Below are 24209 nucleotides of genomic sequence, written 5' to 3' on the forward strand. Positions count from 1 at the left end.
GATTTTTATTTTATTTTTTTCAAAATTAGCAAGTATTGCCTCTTAAGTTATAAGAGATTTTCACCAATTGGTGGAGGACAATGACAATTAGAAAGCAAGAGCAACAAAATTGCTCTCACCATTCATTCTAAATAGTAATTGTCTTTGTGCAAGTCCATCCATTTGGAAGGAAGAAGGACAAAGGCAAGGGCGATTACCATTCACAAACATATATTTTTTAATGTTTTATTCATCTTATCCCCACATATCATTATCGTCGTAGATTTTTGGATAATTTTAATTGTTTAATTTGCAAGTGTGTTGAACTTTGTAAGATTTTTAAAGTGTTAAATTTGTAAGTTTGTTAATATTTTAAATTTTCTTTGGTAATCTTTATGATTTTTTTTTAAATTTTTTAAAATTAGATTAATCTTAACCATTAAATTCAATATTTTTTTGAAATTAAAGGCTCACAAAGAGCTATGTGGGCGGGGAAGTGGCAAATGCTCTGACGTGGGGAGTTGCAAACGGTTTGGGGAAGTGGCAGATGCTCTAACGCTGAGAGTGGCAAATAGCTGCTGGGCTTCAACTCGGGCGCAAGCCCTTGCAATTGGGAGATGGATTGTCTGTCATCCCCTTTCCATACCCTTCTTATACCTTCCTGTTTTGTGCGGTCACGGTTAAGTCATGTCAACATTTTATATTAATTTTTTTTATAAAAATAAGAAGACAAAAAACAAATGTTGACGTAGCTTAACCATGAGCGCACAAAACAGGAGGGTATGGGGAGGGGAGGGGAGGGTAGACAATCCATCTCCTTGCAATTGCTGAAGGAGCAGGTGCCCTTGCAATTGCTGAAAGGGCAGCTGTCCTTCCATTAATATCTTCAACACATGCAAACACAAAAAAAAACCCGATTAACGAATTAGAGTTTAAATTGATGTTCACATTCATTAATCACATTGTTAACCACATGTGTAATATTAAAGATGAAGACTTATTTTATATGTTATAGTAACTAGTAAGTAGTTGTGGTACATGTAACATTAAGTAGAAAACGACTTACAATCTTAAGGTGATTTAGGACATCTAAATCGGATGTGCTCTTTCCACACACACCTAGGACTTCTTCTCTTGCTTTTTCTTGCCAGTTGGATGCATAGATAAGACAATCATAGCCCAAGTCAGCCAGTTGGCTGTGGTTTCTTGGCCAGCAAAGTAGAACAGCTTTCACTCCTCTATGACATCCTCAATTGTCATGCTAGTTTGCTCTTGTTCTTTGCATTGTAATAGTAAGCCCAGCAAATCATTTGCACCCTCTTCCCCATTTTCCATGGCTGCTTGCTCTTTCTTGATGATCATACCCCTTAATATTGCTTTAGTTTCGTTGTCCAACTTGTACCTCATCCTGTTCTTTTTAGTGGGTTTGAATCTGTGTCGAGAGAGAAAACTATCTAGGTTTAACAAATGTCCATGAAATTTGAAATCAAGACATGCTCTAACAAAGCGAGAACATAATGTCGCTAGCCTAAAAAGTAATGTGCAGATAAAAACTACATGATAAAATGTTGTTAGTTTTAATAAGTACGTAGCATTATGCCTTTTGCCTGGAAAATAGAAATCATAGTAGGCTTCAAGCACTAAAACAGCTTGCTTTTTTTGAAGCTCAAATATTTTCTTCCCCTCTTCGCAGTTGCTTCCAAAGGCTGTTCCAGTTATAAAATCAGTAGCAAGGTTTCGAAATTCAGGAGCTACATCTAGTTCACATCTTCCTTCATGTTCAACTAAGCTTTCTCATTGATTGATCGGACTAGAACAACTGGTTACAAACGCAGGCATGATCTCTTGTAAGTTTTTTTTTTTTTTTTTTTTTTTTTTTTTTTTTAATTTTATCTAGCTACCAGAAAATAGAAGTTATTCGATTAAGTGGTATAGGTCTCTAATAACTGTAATTTGCAGTGGAAGAGGAAGGGCTCTTTACATTAAGCAGCCAAGCAGTGATTTAAGATTTTTGACGTATAATTCTCAAGGTGGAAAGCAAGTTTGATGAGCCTTCTGCGTTTGGCCCATTGCTCCCCTTCCAAGGTTGAGGTGCCCATTTGTTGAAGATTGACAAGTGTGTTCAGCGGTGGCATTGTAACGTGTCCATTTTTTTTTTCTGCTAATATCAACTTTATCAGCTCTGGGTCAGCCACCATCAGCCTTGGCCTTAATTCAGGGCTGGTTTGGTATTGTTTGAAAAAAAACTGTTTTTCCTGTGCTGTGAGAATAAACAGCTGTGAAATAAAGAAGCATAGTATTTGGTAAACTTTTTTGTATAAGTGATTTTGAAAAAAAAAAAGCAATATTATAGTGTTTGGTAAACTTTTATGTAAAACAGATGTGAAAAAAAGCTGATTTTTCAAAACTGGGTTTTGCAGCTTTGTATTTTTGGCTTTTTTTTTCACCCAAAATTGTGAAAAAAAACTGAAGCTGAATGTTTACCAAACACAAAAAAGCTCCTAGCTTTTTTTTATATTCATTTTTTTTCGGAATTACCTCAATACCAAACTAGGCCTCAATCCAACCCAAACTCACTTCTAAAACAAAATTAAAATGTCATTGACCATTACATAACTAAAATTTAGAGAAAAGTACTTGCAAATTACATGGAATGATTGTCATTTCTTTTGCAATGAGTAACAATTTGGCATTTTTGATGAGTTACATTAAGTCTAACTTTCATTTGCATATACATATGAATGACTGTCACATGTAAAAATTATAGCAATGCTCAAATCTAAAAATGCATTATTATTGACACTAAATCTCAAATTGTAAGGGCAAAACGTGCATATATTATTATTTACCATAATTCTGCACTATTTGATGAAAAAATCGAAAGACACGTGGAGCAATCTGGTGGTTGAGGGACATGGGTTTGGACCAGGTTTCCTTGCTGGACATGCTAATCTCTTTCATGTCATCCTGGAAAAGCCTGTAAGATCTGCCTCTGATCCCTTGCTTTCTCAACTGCTTCCCCAGGCTCCTGGGTCTAAACCAGTAGACATGAACAACTCTCAGAACAGAAACGAGAATAACAGAAACCAAGGAAAATACCAACGTTTTGATAAAAATAAGATAATCTTCCATTTTATCTTTTTGTTTGGTTAATTGCTGCAGTGAAAGCAAAGCTAGTTCATGAAACTGAGACAAAGTAGTGAAGAATTTATAGGTCCATGCATGCAAGTTTGTGTGGTGCTTAAGAACTAATAGACCCAAGTTTTTTGCACAAAGAGTCAGAAACACCCATGTCGTTACTCCTTTTCAACATTGACGTGTAGAAACTTTATTAACATCTGGAGATCATAATCAATCAAGCAATTAAACTACGTATGAATGACTTAATGTGTTTTGCAGTAAACCATAATTGGAGAAACTATTATGGGACCTATTTGCAGTGGAAGACATCATGACTTTGACGAGTGTTTGATCTTCCCTTTTTCCGAAATCCTTTTAGTGTTCCTTGCTCTCAATATGACTAGTAATCATAAGAGAGCGACAGTGTTTTGAGAAGAGGCATCAAGCCAATTATACGATGCAACTACTCTTCCTATCGTGGAGACAGTTGCTGTCAGTTTTTAAGGAGTTTGTAACCAACTTCAATTCAAATAATTAAATACGTTATATTTAACGTGTATTAGGTCTAACTAGAACGGTTGTCCGCGCGTTGCCGCGGGAATTTCAAATAGATTATAAAAAACATATGACATGATACATCAACAAACTTTCTAGGTGACACCGAATAAATGTTGCTATTCCAGATGCAATAGTGTAATATTATGGAATGGAATATGATGTAAAAAAGGAGTTACCGCTAACCCATTGTCGGTCTTACATAAACAAAGACGCTTAAAAGCAGGTAAGTAAACATTTTAATGAAGATGAAATGCAGAAGTAGAACCAACTAATCCACTACTGCTTACAGTCTCATATCTAACAATATATACACATACATATATATATATATATATATATATATATATATATATATATATTCATAGAAACATGAAAATTTCAGAAAATGAAACATAAAAGGATTGAAAATTCTGGAAAAAGAAAAAGGACTTATGGTGATGGACGGCGGAGAACAGAGATGGATAGTGTAGGCAAAGTTTTGGTAGCTGGGTGAAAACAAAAGCAACCACTAATACAATCAAGTAAAATAAATGCAAACAAAGAATATGTAGAACTATATAAATAAGAAATTCAAAACATTATAGCAGAAAATCAATTACATACAACTTTTCTTTAAGCAATCTTTAATTGCAGAAATGGAATCTGAAAAAAGAAACCCATTAATCAGTTCAAATCCATCAAACTTTTCATCTGGGAAAATCATTGACTCGAACTTGACCATACCTGAGCATGTATCTTCTTACAAATCCAAAAACAAAGAAAAAGTAGCTGCTGCCCAGAACCCACATAGAACCAACGACTCCAACCATGTTTCCGTACAGGGACTTGCTCAGCAAACTCTTAGCAACGGAATCGAATTGGGTTTTGAGCACATGGAATTTCCTGGTAACCATCATTCCAATCAACCCCTTTGCTTTTTCACAATCCTAAGGAAAGTTTAATGAGGAGAGAAGATCTGGAAATTTTTCTCGGTTAGAAACATACCTCTTGTAGAAGTGATGAGAAGGAATGAAAAATCAGAACACCACCTGTTAAAAAATGCAAAAATGAAAAGAAAAAAAAAATCAGCCTTCAAAAATCTCTGCAAAATAGTGAACTTGTGTTATCATCATATTATCCTCACCATTACCATTATATCCTGCAATTCCTTGTTCTACGATTTCAAATCACTCTAATTCTCATCCCAGTTAACTGGTTTCGAATCACCACTAACTTCTATAATTCCGAAATCACAAAATTCTAGTAAGGGTATGCCGAAACACAAAATCAAAATTCAATTTCATTGTGCACAGAGCAACTTAAAGATTGAGACTTTTATTTACTTCTACAATTCTACACACTTCCTCATTGGTCACTGCTTCGAAGAATATAGCTGAGCTCACATTATTATCCAACTACAGTTATCCATATCATAAACCGGAGGAAAAACAATATTTAGAAGAAAACACAGTGAATCAGAATATAAAACCCAAGCCTTTTTCATTTAAATTTTTTTTTAATCGAAACAGAGTTGATTTGCTAGAGAGAAAGTGAGGTTCATTTGGCAAGAAACTCACTAAAGCATATAATAATCGAATGGGTAATTATCATCAAACATGTTTTTATTTGTCTTTGCAATGCGTTGTCATTATTTACATCAAACATTGATACAACACCGAAATATTATAGTTTCAGCCCATTGTTAGAACACAACTTTAACAGAACAATATGACACCAAAATACAATATTGATTAACAAAGGTTAAATCACCGGTGAAAGTTAAAAAAAACATAGTTAAAAAAATTGCATAATTACCAGTACTTGGAAGAATATAAGTTAGCTTATACACCAAAGTTATATGTATCATAAAACACAACACCAACAATAATTAGAAGAAAACACACTTATTCAAAATAGAAGACACTGTTTGACAATCACCAGACAATGTTGTTTGACAACGAAAACAAACGAAATGCCTGACCATTGAAAAAAATTGTCATTGTCAATGTTCTTGATCTTTAATTAAAAAAATACAAATTTTAACAAAGGTAATTGAATCACACACTTCAATTTAGTATTACATCATGGATTAAAAGTAAATATATGGTTGAATTCATAATTCAGCTTTAATTAATAACAAAAGCTTTTAAATCTTTGTAAAAGCTTTAAACGATATTAAACACTATGCTCTTTAAACGCTTTTTTTCAATGGACTATTTCATTATCTAAATCTTACACCCAAGCAGTTTAAATTAGTTCAACAAAAAGAAAGCCAACTCTTCGTTTCAAATTTTCAATCAACTATTTTGCTACCTAAATCTTACTCTGAAGGACTTTAAAGGTTGAAAAGATGTGTAAGCTGTGATGATCCCAGCATAAAGACACTCTGCAAAGGAAACAGATGAACAAAGGAAAAAAACCAAACGATGAGTAATAAAACTCACAGACCAAATTTCTTAAACACATCACAAATCACCATGTAAGTCCCAAAAAAATTCTCTCACACGCTTCTATCTTGCCTCTGTTTTCTCACCCCAAGTTGTAAATCATTTTTGCACCCTTGCTAACTCAATTTTATCTCACCTTAAAACTTTATATCTACGCTGCAACCCGACGGTCTTAACATTGTATTTAAAAGAAGGAATTCCTTACATAAGTACGGTGCAGAAATTTGAAAGGTAGAACACAATCCAATTGAAAATTTGTGTAATAAAAATCGAAACCGAAAAAACTCATCATGTCTCTCATCAACCCAAATCCCCAAAGCCAATTCATGGTCCGAAGAACTATAGGGCTTATTACATTATTGAGAAAATGGACTTCCACTTATTTCATTGTGTGCTCACCCCCCTTTGCGATATCAAATATCATCGCACATATGACAGGTTTCTTTCAAAACCCCATTCACCCCTTTCTGAAAGCACAAACCTATAACATAAATTGACAAATCATTTTACCCAATCCAATTGAATTCCTGATTACAACACATAACATAAACTGATAAACCATTTTATCCAAATAACCATTTAGTTTTTAACATTTAAAACCGAACAGAACGAAAGGTATATATTTGGAAAAAAAAATAGAGTGTTTGAGCATTTAAATCTCACCCTTAACACTTTTAAAATGCAGTGGTCCAGATGCAAAGAAAAACTGCAAAACAGAAATCCAGGCACAAAAAGTTTCACAATCTTTATAATAATTAATCAAGAAGCCAAATGAGAAATCAAATGAGTGTGCACAAATCTAATTCTACATGGTAATCCGACTTGCTTCATTGTCAACAGTACATGCATTAGAGGTCTTTGCTATTTACTGATTTAGCATATGTGGTCTATATGCAATCACATTCATATGAAGCAAACTGAGGGAAAGTGAGAGTGAGAGATTATAAAACACAATACAGCAAGCAAACCTTGGTGGAGCTTTAATCTGATTGGTTAAGATAGTCGATTGTAATCCATAGTTGGTAATAGAAACATATTCTCATGTTACTTAAGCGACAAAAAGCACGAACTCATTAAATCATAACAAAAAGCACTAATATACACAAAAGTGGGAAAAAAATTATACCTTTTTATTGAACAGAAAGGTTCATTTCCCTGTATCGAGCTTGTAGAAAAGTTGGAACTGCATGAGTACATGCTACATGGCAGAATACGTATAGAGTGCTGGAACTGCACTAATATACACAAATGTGAATATATTGAGTGAACTTAATTAAAAATTTAGAATTTAACTAATACATAAAATCACAAACCTCAACCATGAAAGTTCCACAATCTCCTTTTCTTTTCCAATCTTACTCAGATACCCAAAACAATCTGATACTAAAATTAGTTAAAAAATATATTCAACTAATTGAAATATTATACAATAGTGAAGTTCACAGACTAATTGGAACACATCTTTGCAAGTCATTAAGATTATGGAAACCTAATTGTTGATACGTTATTAAAAATTATGCATAGAGTGCTAGAACACACAAAAGTAATCACTTGCAAAAAAATACTCAAATTTTATCAAAATCTTGCTTCAAATACAAAGGATCCATACAATATGGACCACACTCAACCAACCTCCAATCAAATAGAATTCATGTTTCCCTTCTCAGATGGCGAACACCCATACATGAAACCTGGTTCTTTTCCTAGATGACTAAACCATAGAAAAACAATCCACACGGAACAGAATCGAAATCTTATACCCATAAATTGACTGACAACAACAAAAGCCCAAAATTTTGAAAACACATCTCTCAATAAGAAACCCACTGGTAAAATCTAAAATCAGACAAAATAAAACCAAACACCTGCAGTAAAAAAACAAAAAAAACTCACCAGGAGAAATTACATTCACCAAGCTGAAGATCCGTATAACCCAACCCACCAAGCTAAATAACCTTCACCGGCAGATGAATTTTTCCTTTGAAAAATGGCTCCACACCTGCAAACACAAAGATTAACAAAAGATAAGCCACCAAGGGTTAAAAAATGGCAGAAAACAATAGCGAAGAACGGCAGATATCCAGAAAAGGAAGAAAGCGAAGAGCGGGAGAAACCAAGAAAACGAAGAAAGAAAAACGAACAGAGAAAAATGAAAAAGTGAGGCAAAGAAACTAAAGAAAAGTAGAAAGACATTCTGCCGATGATCAACACGTGTCCAATGTGGACAAAACCGGCATTTTCCCACTCTAAAAACCATAGAGAAGAACAACAACAGAAGACAATTACAGGGGCAAATTCGTCCACCCACTGGTCATCCACAGTACCACGTGGTTGGGTTTTAGTATATAGAGATATATCACAATCCCTATTTACTTGTTGTCTGACATACCAAAATAAATAGTTTGATCAACTCACATATAGAAAAACTCTTACATTCTCCCACATGATTGTAATCAAACTATCAACCAATGTTATATCTAACAAGTAAATGGTGATCACTGAATCATGAACATAATGACCATCCAATTGTATTCAAATATTTATTAGTTGAACTTCAGACAACTTAAAACAACCTATGTATTATGACTCCATTGTTGCTCTAGTGGTTTGTTTTCGACTTCTCCATGAAACTGCACCACCATCTAATATGAATACATACCCAGTGGTTGACATTCTGTCATCTATGCAACCACCTAGATCAGCATAATTGTAACATATTACTTCCAAATTCTCAACTCGATGAAAATCCATAACATAAGTTTGTGTTTTCTTCAAATACCTCAATACCTTTTTACCTGCATTCCAATGAGTTAAAATCTACCCAACACACTCAGTGCAAAAACCAAACCAGGCCTAGTGCAAACTTGTGCATACATCACACTAAATAAAACTCTTTGGTGATTCATTTAAACATCTTATGATTGCATAGAATCAACAAGATATCAAGTAAAAAGGACCCAACGGTAATTTGGCACATTGTTCGTCAGAGCTTCAATTTGAGATCATAATACATTTTCGAAAAGAGAACGACTCATTGTCCTAACTAGCGGACTTAACTTACAGGTAAGCTTCCGGGAAACAGGTAATGCACTAATGGCGCGTTCACTAATCCATAATCAAATTGAGAGGAATTGAATTGAGGAGGAATTGGATTGAAGAGGAATTGAAATGAGGTGGAATCAAAATCAGATTCCTGTTAAAATTGTTTACTAAAATTGTCTAGAATCAGAATAGGAATGATGTTGAATCCATATAAGTTGTTTACTAATTTACTTCAATCGGAATGAAAACTAGGTTGATTACTAAATTACCCTTACATAAATAAATTATTTTCATACTAATTAATTAAATTAAATTCTTAATTAAATTTATATAATAAAATTCATCTATATAAAAATATATAAATAGGTTTTATTTATTTATTAAAAGATGGTAGAAATGATGTTGAGTCCATATAAATTGTTTACTAATTCACTTTAATCGAAATGAAAACTAGGTTGATTACTAAATTGCCCTTACATAAATAAATTAATTTCATACTAATAAATTAAATTAAATTAAATTCATCTATATAAAAATATATAAATAGGTTTTATTTATTTATTAAAAGATGGCATAATGAGTGTCAAACGAAGGGCAATGTTGGGATAATAAGAAACAAGTGAGGGCATAATTAGTAGAAGAAATCCATTCCGGATTCCTCAAGTGTCAAGGAATTGAAATACCTCCCTCATGTAGGGAGTCCAATTCCTCCAAAATTAGGAGTTGGATTCCTTAATTCGTGTGGACCCCACATGTATTTTGATTCCCCAAGATTACGTAAACAAAGGTGTATCCCGTAATCGGAATCCAATTCCGTAAATTGATTCCAATTACGGGCACGTAAACGTGCCATAAATCTTTCATATTGTTAATAAAGGGATATTTAATCTACCCAAATTTACAAAGAAGAAAATTCGAATTTAGGTGCAAAGATGCCGACGCATCGCCATGACTAGCGGACTTAACTTACATCTAGAATGTTTTTGTGTTTAATAAACATTTAGTTACAGTTCTATTAATTGTGTTGCTTGTGAATATAGGTGGTCGTTGATTGCCGGAAGGCTACCTGGTCGAACAGAGAACCAAGAATTATTGGAACTCTTGTCTGGGCAAAAAGATGAAGCAAAACAGAGCAGTTTTAAAGACAGAGCAAGAGTCCTCTGAGCCTAACAATATCAAAGCAATGGAGGTGAATGCTTTGACAATTGAAAGAGAAGACGCCTTCAAATGTGAGGAGAACTTCAAGTTCGGCTTGAATGTCAACGAATTCTTCGACTGCTCGGGCAGCGACGACGGGCCTCTGAATTTGGAGTGGATGAATAAATTCGTTGAAATGGATGAGAGTTGGTTTACTTTGCATGACATTTGAGCGATGTTTTTATTTTTATTTTATTATTTTATTTTCAGGGTTCGTGATAGTTGTTAGCGATGCATTTGTGAGGGCTTTTTTGCAAATTTTAGGAAAATCCCACTTCATGTTTGATCCTTTTGTATGTAGTTTCAATTGAGGTTTATTTTCCTTGAATTAACAGATCATGTTTCGATGTTACAATCTTTTTGATATATTATGCAGATATTTTAGCATTTTTTTTTCATTTGTGAGTGATTGAGTTTGAGAAATCTTTTAGAGAAGAAAGTGGTTGATTTATCGAGTTTGGTCAGATTTATTCTTTAATTTTATTGGGTTGCAAAACCAATACTCAAGCTGGAGAAAGGATTCTCTTTCTCCTCTATTCACTCCTACTTGAACGGTTACGATTATATTACGTAAACATCTTAGATTGATTTTTTATACAAACAATAAGACCAAAAGCAAAGTGTAAGAGAAAGAGAGGGAAAAGAATAGGAATAGGAAAAGAGAAAATCTTACTCCACTTAAGATTGGTGCAGGTACTACATTATTCGTATGCTCAAGACACACAAGAGCCAAAGGTTACACTATCCGTTGTGTTAGTCTTGAGTGAACGGATAACATGACACAAGTTGCTTTACAAAGAATTTCTCCTCACACTGAGACTTGCTATAAATTCATTTCCAAGATGTTATTCCCATTATTTAATTGATCAATTCGGTAAAAAAGAAGTGACTTTCGTGCTTTCAATTTCTCTCATAGACGTTGTCTAAAGACTTAAGATTTAATAAATCAAAAGGGAGTTAAAGGAGAAAACCAATGAAATGAGTGCATAATAAGAAAATTAGATCACTATCTTGATAAATAACATAGTTTTAAACTTAATTTGAAACTAGTTTTATTATAAGAAATCATAGTGATTTTGAATATTTTACAATCTTTCCTGCATACGATATTAAATATTAAATATTTTACAATTGTCACTCTATATTAAATATATTAACCATCTACGCTTGATATTAAATATTTTACAATCTTTTCGGCACTCAAATTACTTGATGATCCAACGTTTAGTCAAATCTACTTATTGGGCAACAATTTCAGCATCTTATATTCTGTGTAGTATGATTGGGGCTCCATGTTTTGGCTTAACGGAAATCGACATAACAGGAGCATGAGTGTAAGAAGGTGAGAGCTCAAATGAAAAATGCTGAAGAATCATCGCCAGAGCCACTTTTGTTTCAAACCCAGCAAAAGTTTGCCCTATACATGTTCGAGGGCCCAAACCAAATGGGAAGAATACAACTTCATCCTTTGATGCCTTCCCAACTCCATCAGCAAATCTCTCGGGGTTGAACTCCTCAACATCTTCACCCCAATATTTTGGATCGTGATGAAGAAAAAGAACCGGAAAAACGAAATCAACCCCAGCAGGGATGGAAAGGCCTCCTACATTTGTTTTCTGGTGGGTGTGCCTAAATAGAAGAACTACAACTGGATATAGCCTCAAAACTTCATTCAATATCATCGACACCTGCAAAAACAGAAGAAAATAATCGAGTAATAAAGTAAGACATTTATTGAGCACATTGTGAATCGTGTTTGTATGAGATATGAGTCGAGGATAATTAGTAATTGTAGCTTACTCGTGTAAAGAAAACTTACGATTTTGAGGTGTTTTATGTCATATAAATCAGGCGTTTTCTTTCCAAACACACGGAAGACTTCTTCTCTTGCCTTTTCTTGCCAGTTTGGATGCATGCATAATAAAATCATCGTCCATGTCAACAAGGTGGTTATAGTTTCTTGGCCAGTAAAGTAGAATGACTTGCACTCCTCTATCACATCCTCAATTGTCATGCTATTTTCCTCTTGTGCTTTGCCTTCTAACAGTAAACCCAACAAATCATTATTTGCACCCACTTCACCATTTTCCATGGCTTGCTCTTTCTTCCTGATCGCAGCTCTTAATATTGCTTTGATTTCATTGTCCACCCTATACCTCAACCTGTTCTTTTTGGTGGGTATGAATCTGCACAGAGAACAGAAAACTAGCTGCTTTTTGACAAAATCCGCATCGCCTCTTCTTTACTAAACACCAAAACAAAGCTAAAGAAAAACAAAACACTACTAAAATCCCCAAACTATGTTTGATGTTTGACAAAAAAACTTAAAATTGCTTTTAGGTTTTACAACAGAAAAACTTAAAATTGCTTTTCGGTTTTACAAGTATTTTCTAGAGAAACATTTGTAAATATTTCTCCATAAAGCACTTTAAAACGGCTTTTTAGAGAAAGCAGTTGACTTTTTAATAAAAATTTCTGCATATTTGTAATAAAAATATTTCTAGTAAAAATGTCCAACAGACCTGAGACCTGGAAAATAGAAACCATAATAGGCTTCACGCGATAAAGCGGCTTGCTTTCTCTGAAGCTCAAATAGCTTCTCCTCTTCAAAGCTGCTTCCAAAGGCCGTTCGAGCTATAACATCAGTAGCCATTTTTTGAAACTCTGGTGCCACATCTACCTCCCTTGATGCTTCAACACCAATTAACTTTTTCCATCGATCGATCATGCCAGAATAACTGGTTACAAATGAAGCTTCCATACACTGTCACATTTTTATTTTTTTATAACAATCATAATGTAGAAATAAAATTTTACATATGACTTTATAAGTGCAGTTTCTTAACATATTTAGTTTTCATTTTTCAAAACAAAAAACTTAATCTAATAATTTATTTTTTTTTAAACAACATAATTACGCTTAAGATTTTACCTTTAATTTCTCAATGTGGAAAGCAGGTTTGATGATCCTTTTGCGTTTGGCCCATTGCTCTCCTTCCAAGGTTGAGACGCCCAATTGAAGAAGTTTCACAAGTGGATTCACGGGTTGCAGTACGAAATGCCCATTTTTGTTTACTAATATATCCTTGATTAGCTCTGGGTCTGTTACTATCAGCCTTGGCCTTGTTTCCATCCACCCGAAACTCACTTTTCCTAAACCAATTACAATATAAAGTTTGTTTGGAAAGTGAGTTTTACGAAAAACTATTCAAGTGTTTTTTTTTTTTTAAACGATAGTATAATGAGCTAAGCTTTATAATTAACTTGTTTACATAATGTAGTTCAACTTTATCTTTAGTTAAAATGATGTTAAAATTTTTACTAAATTTTCTCATCCAAACATAGTATTATTTCCTAGAACTTCCGCATAACAACACAACCTTATTGTCAAATAAAAGCGTTTTCAGGAAAGAAAAAAAAACTTACGATCATAAGCATAAATTTTTACGAATTACCATGTTTTTGAATCATTTGATGAAAATATGGGAGGACACGTGGAGCAATCTGGTGGTTGAGTAACATGGGTTTGGACCATGCTTCTCTGCTGGACGTGCTCATCTCTTTCATGTCATCATGGAAAAGCTTGTAAGATCTGCCTCTGATGCCTTGCTTTCTCAACTGCTTCTCTAAGCTTCTGGGTCTTACCCAATAGACATGAACAACTCTCAGAACCAAATACAGAATTACAGAAACCAAAGAAAATACCAACATTTTGATCAATAAGAAGTAATCTTCCATCTTTGTTTTTCCCGCTATTGCTAGGTGGTTGAAGGAACTGAAACCAACTTGTGATGAATTTATAGGTCCAGCACAAGTGGTACTAAAAAATCATATCCCATAAACAGACCCTAGTTTGGCTGAATTGCATTGATAGTCCCTTAATGTTAGATTACATATTAATTATAGTCTCTTAATATGTCCTTAATTCAAATTAATTAATATGTAAATCCAATGCCTCCCGTTAGAGATTATTTGAATTTTTTTTTTGACCCAAAAATGTCTTTTTAATTTATTAAATTTATTTAATATTCTTCAAACTGGAAAACTCAATTAATATACCTAAATCTTAGTATCAAAATGTGACAACCCGTCCTAAATTTTATTATTTTATAAATTTTAAAATGTGAAGTTGCAAATATGCCCTAAAGGCGAGGATTTTGACTTCTGTTGACCATCGTCTAGAGGGATGTATAACTTATTCTTTTGGCGTAATTGTGTAATATTCGTTAGTACGAACGCATAGGCGAAAACCGTTTGTAAGTCCGAATTATAATAGTATAGATACGGACGTTTGAGGCGTTTCCGGCCAAATAACGGCTAGATAGTTATCGTGTAAGGTACCAATTTCTTCATCTCGTCAAGAACTATGATTTTCGTTTTTGAATCACTTATTTTTGTTGAGTATTGACAAAGTTATGAACGTTGAAAGGCTGCCCAGAAATTCCGACGAGTTACCAATTTTCTCGCGGACAGCCGTCTTTCAAACCATTTTCCGACCACCTCCGGTCACCATTTGGACTTCAAGCTGATATAATTTTATTCTAAATTTCTCTAGCTTCGATTTGGTATATTATAGGTTGAATTTGGTTGAAAAACAAGTGAGATATGGAGTTCCAAAGATCACTAAGGAAATCTGGAAAATGTGCAGATTTCAGGCAAAGTCCCATTAAGGTCCACCATTTGATTAGAATAGTAATCGATGATCCGACCGTTGGATCGTCACCAAACTTTAATACATTATAGTACGTAATATTTGAGGACCATAGAAACTTACAGATCAGGAATCCGACGTACGGATCTTCCTGAATTGGATGTGTAAATTTATAAAATAAATGTTAACCGCCACTTGGTTTTGAGCAATTGGCAAAGATCCGACCGTTGGATCGCAATGAAATTTTAGTATGTTATTCTAGAAGCATAATGTGAATCTTTGGAAATTGCGGATTGAAAATCTAATATGCGGATCTTCCGAATCGAGTTATACGAGGTTGTAGACCCTACCGTCGATCTTTGATTGAAGATTGACTTATGGTCAATGGGTCTCAAACTATTTTAGAATGTCCTTGAGGATGTGTTTTATGTGAATTACGTATTCTAGGGATGAGGATTCTGAGATGTGGTTAATAATTGGCCGCAAGCGCCGATCGCTCGGGACTCCCGGATGGTTGTGTTAGGAAGTTGTAGCACGGACTCTAGGTGAGTGGATCTTTCCTTGCTCGTCATATGTTTCATGATTGATAATTCTATAATGTTTTTAAATAAAACTAAGAAATTTATGCCATGACATATATATATATATATATATATATATATATATATGGGAAATTTTATTTAAACCCATTCAACCTCTTTTTACACCCAACTTAAAATTTTAAATGTTAATTGTTTATTTTACCCTATTGCATAATTACTATTAAATACAAAATGAAATTAATAATAAAACTTAAATACATCAATAAACCCAAACACTATAATTAAAACCGACAAGACTTGCAGATATTGCAAGGATTGATTCTTCTGTTTTTTTTTTTTTTTTCTGTTTTTATATATATTTTTTTCTTCTCTGTTGGTTTAGTTTCTCCGAATGCTGATGTTTCTGCTTCTTGTTTCTTCTGGGTTCCTGTGATCAATCACTTCTTCCTCCATCATCCTGCTTTCTGTAACACATTTTCCGTCCCCTGTAAAAACTACAAACAAGAAAGAACCAAAAACCCAGAAAACGGAGCTGAGCATTCATATTTCTTAATTGAAAACAAGAACCCAAGGACGAAAAGAAAGAACAGCAATCAGGTTGTTGCATGGAAAATGAAGTCTTCCTCTGTAAGCACAGATCACCTGTTCATCTTTCACTCCATTAATACTGATATTGTAATTTGTAATTGGTAATGAACATATTGATTATAAAGACAGATACTTGTATGCTTTTCTTGTTTTTATTGCAAATTTGCAGACTTGCAGACTTGCCCATTTGTGGATGACTTGAAGATTATAGCCTCTCAGTTCAGGCGACTCCACATCAAGCAGCTCCTCCGGCACACATTCAGGTTCTACTCATAACAGTGGAGGACTTGGGCAGCTACGTTTATACAATCAGCGTGGCGCCGTCATATGAAGAAGAAGCTAGAAGAGTCTCTGCGAGAAGATGAGAATAGGCTGCAAGATGCACTGGCCAAGGCCGGGGTCAGCTCCCCAAGTCTAGGGGCCACCATTTATGCCTCACGTTTTGCTGCTAATACACCGTGTAGTGGTACGCGGAAGGCAAGGGTGCCAGAGAGACTATCGACGATGCTACTTCAGAAGCCGGAGGAGCCTGATTTTACTGCTGAAGAGCAATAATAGGTATGTAGAGGTTTCGATTAAGTTATATGATTGGTCGTCGTCTTCTTGTAAAATGTAATCGAGAAACTGTTTTAATTGATAAAAAAGGAAGAAAAGTGTAACAGCATAATGGTAGGGAGCCACATTTTGTTGAGTGTACCAACTTCTAAAAGTCAAATGGGTGTAAAAATAAATTCACATATTGAATTGAGTTTATGGGGGTATATTAGGTATCAAATTTGGATTTAAAGAGATATTAATAGTTTAGTAAAAAATTAAATGGGTGCAAAGAGTAAGTTTGGTGTAGAAATAGGTTAAATGGGTTTAAATAAAATTTCCCTATATATATTTATATATTATAAAATACTATGAAATGGTTGAGTTAGATTTCATCATGATCTATCCATATGCGTATCACTATAAATGATTTTTGCGAACTACGAATGACTTGATTCCTGTTTAAGGTACGTAGGCAGTCTAACGAGACGTTAGATGCAGCCATATAAGAAATGAGATTAAATAATCGAGATCATAGCCTTGTTTAAGGAATTGGGCAATGTGTGTGGGCTTTTGGTTTTCAGTATATATTTATATACTTAATATGTTCCCAGAAGTATGTTTAAATAAGATTATGCTTTGAATGTCATGCATATAAGTTTATAATTCGTATATGAATTGGTATATGATGCATTATATATAATTATATTGTTGTGAGTGCTCTTAAGTGTAAAGGTGAACGTAGGACATTCATGTAAGTTCAAGTAAGTTTAAGTAAATTCAAGCAAGTATACAGTATTAATTGATTGATGAGATATGTGATGAGATATGAATATATCGTATAGGTTACTAGAGGTGACTCCGACTTTTATGCTAGCCATGATTGATGAGATATGTGATGAGATATGAATATGTCGTATAGGTCATTAGAAGTGATTCCGACTTATATGCTAGCCATGATTGATGAGATATGTGATGAGATATGAATATGTCGTATAGGTCACTAGAGGTGACTCCGACTTATATGCTAGCCATGAATATGTCGTATAGGTCACTAAAAGTGATTCCGACTTATATGCTAGCCATGATTGATGACTTCGACTTATATACTAGCCATGATTGATGAGATATGTGATGAGATATGAATATGTCGTATATGTCACTAGAGGTGACTCCGACTTATATGTTAGCCATGATTGATGAGATATGAATATGTCGTATAGGTCACTAGAGGTGATTCCGACTTATATGCTAGCCATGATTAATGAGATATGTGATGAGATATGATTATGTCGTATAGGTCACTAGAGGTGACTTCGACTTATATGTTAGCCATGATTGATGAGATATGTAATGAGATATGAATATGTCGTATAGGTCACTAGAGATGACTCCGACTTATATGCTAGCCATGATTGATGAGATAAGTGATGAGATATGATTATGTCGTATAGGTCACTAGAGGTGACTCCGATTTGCATACTATTATGAGTTATTAATTGCATAATTATTTGATATTATTAATGAGATGTTGTGTTGTGGTACATTATGATTTCTCTAGAAATTATACAGGTGTTGTAACAAAGAATTACATGTGTTATATGTTTTCTATTAGTATTTTACTTACATGGCCACTCACCCTTGTCTTGTCTTCACCCTCCAGGTATTATTAGTTGAGTTTTATTATCACCAAAGACTCGCGACAATTCTTAGTATTGGAGACTATTTCGAGGGTACGATTCTTATATCATTTTCTGTTCTTGCTTATGCTCTAACATCGCGTGTGAAGTGGGTTCATTCTCGCTTACCAGTGCACTCTGGTATTTAGGCACTCTTAGGTTTAAATTTATTCACAATTTTCCACACCATCACACTTTATGGCTTCGTCACCTTCCAGGTGTTGGCCAGCACAGCTTGATTCGGAGTCCTAGTGGACATTCCGGGTCGGGGTGTGTCACAAAATCTATGTGCCAATATGTATTATATTGAATTAATGTACCTAAATATTTGTATTGAAATATATGTACTGAAATGTATTAATTGAATTAATGTACCTAAATGTAGATACTGAAATGGATATAATATAATATATTACATGAATTAATGTACCTAAATAAAGAAGACAAAGTAAATCGAAATATAATTAATACATTAAAATTAGAAGAAAAAAGTGAAATAATTAAAACATCAATATATAATTAATAAATGAGGTGATTAATGTATCAAATGACTAAAATTAGATTTTGATCTTACTTATGTATTTAGTCTAAAAGTCATATTTGCTAAGGATTAGAATGAAGATTCATATTTTTTATTACCATCTCCAAAGGAGATGACAAATTTTAAATTATAATAAATGCTTTAAACCAATAAAAAACACTATTAATCAATAATCACTTATAATAAATGTTTAAATCAATAAAAATTAATATAAAGCATTTAACAATTAATTAAAAATTATTAGAAGCTACAATCAAATTTGACAGCAACCCTCCTTACTGCCAATCCATGTTATGTCACATAAGAATTGACATTTTCGTTGGAAAACACTTATTTTGTCTTTTTTTTTCACAGTTATTGCTGATGTGGATTTTTTGAAATGTAAGAAAACAAAACTACAAAGACTAGAATGCAAAACTAGGTAAACGAAAGTGAAAATTCAATCAAGCAGCAAGACTATTGTTGCAATTTGCCCCCTCGGATATTGCCATATTGGTACATAAAGTCAGAATAATCCATATAACAATTCCCTTTCTTTTTTATATTTTTTTACCCACCTTGTACTGATATATGATATATATGCATGTATTTAGTATTAAACTAACCGACGGCAACAATAATTATGTAACAACAAAAAAATAACTTTGTTATTAACGTAAACAATTATATCCTCCCATCTGATTGCTTTGTAAATATAACATATATATGAAGTCAATTTAAATGTTTCTTTCAGACGATAAAAAAAACTATATTGTTTCACGATCTGAATCATAACATCATGTAAAATAGCATAATGTCAAGTTCAGTTTAGAAACTAGTCTTATCATAAGTAAAAAGATGTGACAACTTCACCGTAGTAGCTGCTTTATAAAATGTTGAGATATTGAGTTACCTTAAATCGCATATGCCAGGCACGGACCCATGCACACAATAATTTGGGTTGTAACATGAGATTTTTATTTTATTATTTTTAAAATTAGCAAATATGGCTTTTTAAGTTATAAGAGCATCTTCACCGGTTAGTGGAAGACAATAACAGTTGGAGAGCAAGGGCAATGAAATTGCTCTCACCATTCACTCTAAACAGTAATTGTCTTAGTGCAAGTCTACTCATTTGGAAGGAGGAAGGGCAAGGGCAAGGGCAATGACGATTACTATTCACAAACATATTTTATTTAATGTTTTCTTCATCTGATCGCCACATATAATTATTGTCGTAGATTTTTGAGTAATTTTAACTGTTTAATTTGCAAATGTGTTGAACTTTGTAAGATTTTTCAAATGTGAACGTTGTAAGTTTTTGAATATTTTAAACTTGTTTTGGTAATTTCTATGATTTTTTTTCAATTTTTAGAGTTGGACATTCCTAACCGTTGAATTGGACAATTTTTCGAAATCAAAGGCTCACAAAGGGCTACGTGGGCGGGGAAGTGGCACGTGCTCTAACGTGGGGAGTTGCAAACGGTTTGGGAAAGTAGCAGCTGCTGGGGGGGGGGGGGGGGGGGGCGCTGTTTGCTGAACTTGGGCGCAAGCCCTTGCAATTGTAGAAGGGGCAGCTGCAAAATTGGCAATTGCCGCTCATTTTGTGGATTGCTGGAGGAGTTTTTTTTTTTTTTTAGGCGAAGGGTAACTTAACCCAATTACCCTTGCAATTGGTTGCTGGTGTAGATGCTTTAAGAGCTCAGCCATGTGTAATAGCCCAGCCAAACAATAGAAAAGAGCTCGTCTCACCCTAACCAATTCTAAATCTTAAATCTGTATTGTATGTACTAGATGCATTTTGACTAGGTGTATTTATTTTCTTTATCAATAAAATTCACTACTATTGTTGAGGTTTTTTTTTTTTCATTGTACCTAAGGTAAATTTAGCCCAAATGACTTTGAAATTTTGAACCAGTCCCTGCTTGCGGCCATTGTTATTTAGGTAAAACTATATTGAAGCATGTGAAAAATCACATTTACATGAAGAATCCAACCTTGTTATTTACGTAAGGAAGTCTTACTTATAGGGAACCAGTTTCAGCATCTTAAATTCTGTGAAGTGTAACTGTGGCTCCATGTTGTGGCTGAAGGGTAATGCCCATAACAGGAGCATGAGTGTAAGAAGGTGAGAGCTCAAATGAAAAATGCTGAAGAATCATAGCTAGAGCCATCTTTGCTTCTATCACAGCAAAAGTTTGCCCTATGCATATTCTAGGGCCCCAACCAAATGGGTAGAATACAACTTGATCCTTTGGTGCCTTCACAACTCCATCAGCAAATCTCTCGGGGTTGAACTCCTCAACGTCTTCCCCCCAACATTTTTTATCATAGTGAAGAAACATAGTCAGCAGCACAAATTCAACCCCAGCTGGGATGGAAATGCCTCCAACATTGGTTTTGATTTGGGTGTGCCTGTATAGAGCAGACACAGGTGGATATAACCTTAGAACTTCCTTTAGTATCATCGAAACCTACACACACACACACACAAAACCCGATTAACGAATTAGGGTTTAAATTGATGTTCACATTCACTAATCACGTTGTTAACCACGTGTTATATTAAAGATGAAGACTTATTTTCTACGTTATAGTAACTAGTAAGTAGTTGTGGTAACATTAAGCAGGAAACGACTTACAATCTTAAGGTGATTTAGAGCATCTAAATCAGGTGTGTTCTTTCCACACACACGCAGGACTTCTTCTCTTGCTTTTTCTTGCCAGTTTGGATGCATAGATAAGACAATCATAGCCCAAGTCAGCCAGTTGGCTGTGGTTTCTTGGCCAGCAAAGTAGAACAGCTTGCACTCCTCTATGACATCCTCAATTGTCATGCTTGTTTGCTCTTGTTCTTTGCATTGTAATAGTAAGCCCAGCAAATCATTTGCACCCTCTTCACCATTTTCCATGGCTGCTTGCTCTTTCTTGCTGATCATACCCCTTAATATTGCTTTGATTTCGTTGTCCAAGTTGTACCTCATCCTGTTCTTTTTAGTGGGTATGAATCTGTGCCGAGAGAGAACTAACTAGATTAACAAATGTTCATGAAATTTGAAGACATGCTCTAACAAAGCAAGAACGGAATGCTGCTAACCTAAATAGTCATGTGCAAATAAAAACTACGTAATAAAGTATTGTACCTTTTGCCTGGAAAATAGAAATCATAGTAGGCTTCAAGCACTAGAATAGCTTGCTTTTTTTGAAGCTCAAATATTTTCTTCCCCTCTTCGTAGTTGCTTCCAAAGGCTGTTCTAGCTATAACATCACCAGCAAGGTTTTGAAATTCAGGAGCTACATCTAGTTCACATCTTCCTTCATGTCCAACTAAACTTTCCCACCGATTGATCAGACCAAAACAACAGGTTACAAATGCAGGCACCATTCCCTGTATTTATTTTTTTTAATCCAGCAACCAGAAAGTAGAAGTTAATCGATTAAGTAGCATAGGTCTCTGACGACTATAATTTGCAGCGAAAGAGGAAGGACTCTTTGCATACAAGTAGCCAATCAGTGATTTAAGGTTTTGACCTTTAATTTCTCAAGGTGGAAAGCAGGTTTGATGAGCCTTCTGCGTTTGGCCCATTGCTCTCCTTCCAAGGTTGAGATGCCCATTTGTAGAAGATTGACAAGTGGGTTCAGTGGTGGCTTTGTAATCTGCCCATTCTTTTCGGCTAATATCAACTTGATCAGCTCTGGGTCAGCTACAATCAGCCTTGGCCTTGTTTCAATCCACCCCAAACTCACTTTTCCTAAAACAAAATTGAAATGTCATTGAACATTGTATAACAATGACATTGCATAAGTAGAATTTAGAGAAAATTACTTGCAATTTACATGTAATGACTAGTCATTTCTTTTGCAACGAATAACAGTTTGGCACGTGTAAGGACTTTTGTTTTCGTGATTTTTGATGGGTTACATTCAGTCAGAATTTGATTTGCATATAAATAGAAATAACTTTTCACATGTAAGAATTGTAGCAAAGTTCAAATCTAAAAATGAGTTACTATTGACACTCTAAAAAGTCATCAAATACGTTCCTCTCTTACAAAAAAATAAAATAAATGGGGAGTGCAAAATGACTCGTTCCATAGTTTAAATTAGAATGGCGCATGAAAATCTCAAATTTGTATGGGCAAAACATGCACATATTATTGTTTATACCATAATTCTGCACCATTTGATGAAAAAACGGGAAGATACGTCGAGCAATCTGGTGGTTAAGAGACATGGGTTTGGCGCATGCTTCCTTGCTGGACAGGCTGATCTCTTTCATGTCATCCTGGAAAAGCCTGTAAGTTTTGCCTCTGATCCCTTGCTTTCTCAACTGCTTCTCCAAGCTCTTGGGTCTAAACCAGTAGACATGAACAACTCTCAGAACAGAAACGAGAATTACAGAACCCAAAGAAAATACCAACGTTTTGATAAAAATAAGATAATCTTCCATCTTTTGTTTTTGTTTTGCTAATTGCTGCTGTGAAAGTAAAGCTAATTGAAGGAACTGAGACAAAGTAGTGAAGAATTTATAGGTCCATCCATGCATATGCAAGTTTGTGTGGTGCTCAAGAACTCACAGGCCCACCTTTTTCTGTACAAAAAGTCAGAAATATCCATGTAGGTATTCCTTTTCAACACTGATGCCCCCACCATTTTATGGAATCATGGACAATATTTGTATTAGTGTCAATTTTTTATTTTTTTTCTTGACGACCAAGTTTCAACGAATAACAAAAGTTCTTTCATTTTCAATAGGTGACCCACGTCAGAAAATTAAAGCCGACTTCGAAGACAAGTATTTAAGGCACAAGCTTGGGGAATTATATTTCTTTTCGGTCAAGTATGCTTGGCGCCCAAGTTATGTAAACCCTATTTACATGAGTTCTTTGTAATAGTTTAGGTCATTGAGGAATTGATGAATTGATGAATTGATGAATTAATGAAAATGGGTTAGATTTCTCTTTTTGTCCTTTTTTTTTCCGGTATTCTTGCAGAACCAACGGATTTATGGATGCTCACATTTTGGCATTCTCCTTGTGAGAATCAATAAGATCGAGGAAGGTTGTGCTCGCTCTGATCTAAATATAGTTTCGCCCGCTACGCACTACATCACTCCCATTTTTTAATTAATTTGGATGCATACCCATTAATGCAGTTAAAGCTTCGACTTTCTGCCTAGTGGCATTCAAAATTTGGGGCGTCCCGACATAATCTTTGTTGTTTCAAGCTTTGACCTGCCCCTTTAAACTTCTTGATAGAAGCAGTATTATTGAGGGAATGAAATTTAAACACATAATTTTTCAAATGTAAAGATAAAATGTTCTTAATTACTACGCTGCAAGTAGTCTCTTAAACCTTTATTTTAACTTGAAA

At 34.4% G+C, this 24209-nt stretch overlaps 2 protein-coding genes, 1 long non-coding RNA gene and 1 pseudogene across 7 annotated transcripts; all 4 read right to left on the reverse strand.

Annotated features, from left to right (window-relative positions):
- Positions 1-424: 424 nt before the first annotated feature.
- LOC126601097 (cytochrome P450 CYP72A219-like) lies at positions 425-3111 on the reverse strand (annotated as a pseudogene).
- A 949-nt stretch (positions 3112-4060) lies between these two features.
- LOC126602095 (uncharacterized) lies at positions 4061-8247 on the reverse strand. Of its 5 annotated transcripts, none has more exons than XR_007615981.1 (9): positions 7977-8247; positions 7397-7460; positions 7210-7318; positions 6747-6789; positions 5961-6022; positions 4642-4685; positions 4381-4539; positions 4261-4299; positions 4061-4142 (listed from the first exon to the last, which is right to left on the reverse strand). It is a non-coding gene; the product is annotated as an uncharacterized LOC126602095 (long non-coding RNA). The 5 variants fall into 5 exon arrangements; XR_007615978.1 differs by having other exon boundaries at positions 7210-7313; positions 7977-8246; XR_007615979.1 differs by having other exon boundaries at positions 7210-7313; positions 7397-7466; positions 7977-8246.
- Positions 8248-11584: 3337 nt separating this feature from the next.
- On the reverse strand, positions 11585-14060 carry LOC126601463 (cytochrome P450 72A397-like). The gene is made up of 5 exons (XM_050268174.1): positions 13778-14060; positions 13255-13475; positions 12845-13086; positions 12142-12508; positions 11585-12010 (listed from the first exon to the last, which is right to left on the reverse strand). Exons 1-5 carry the CDS (start codon positions 14058-14060, stop codon positions 11585-11587), a joined length of 1539 nt encoding a protein of 512 aa, XP_050124131.1.
- A 6672-nt stretch (positions 14061-20732) lies between these two features.
- On the reverse strand, positions 20733-23331 carry LOC126602075 (cytochrome P450 72A397-like). The gene is made up of 5 exons (XM_050268890.1): positions 23004-23331; positions 22368-22588; positions 21980-22224; positions 21479-21845; positions 20733-21310 (listed from the first exon to the last, which is right to left on the reverse strand). The coding sequence occupies exons 1-5, from the start codon at positions 23284-23286 to the stop codon at positions 20885-20887; spliced, it is 1542 nt and encodes a 513-aa protein (XP_050124847.1). The 5' UTR covers positions 23287-23331; the 3' UTR covers positions 20733-20884.
- Between the last annotated feature and the right edge of the window lie 878 nt (positions 23332-24209).

Source organism: Malus sylvestris, chromosome 15 (assembly GCF_916048215.2).
Source record: "Malus sylvestris chromosome 15, drMalSylv7.2, whole genome shotgun sequence".
NCBI lineage: Eukaryota > Viridiplantae > Streptophyta > Magnoliopsida > Rosales > Rosaceae > Malus > Malus sylvestris.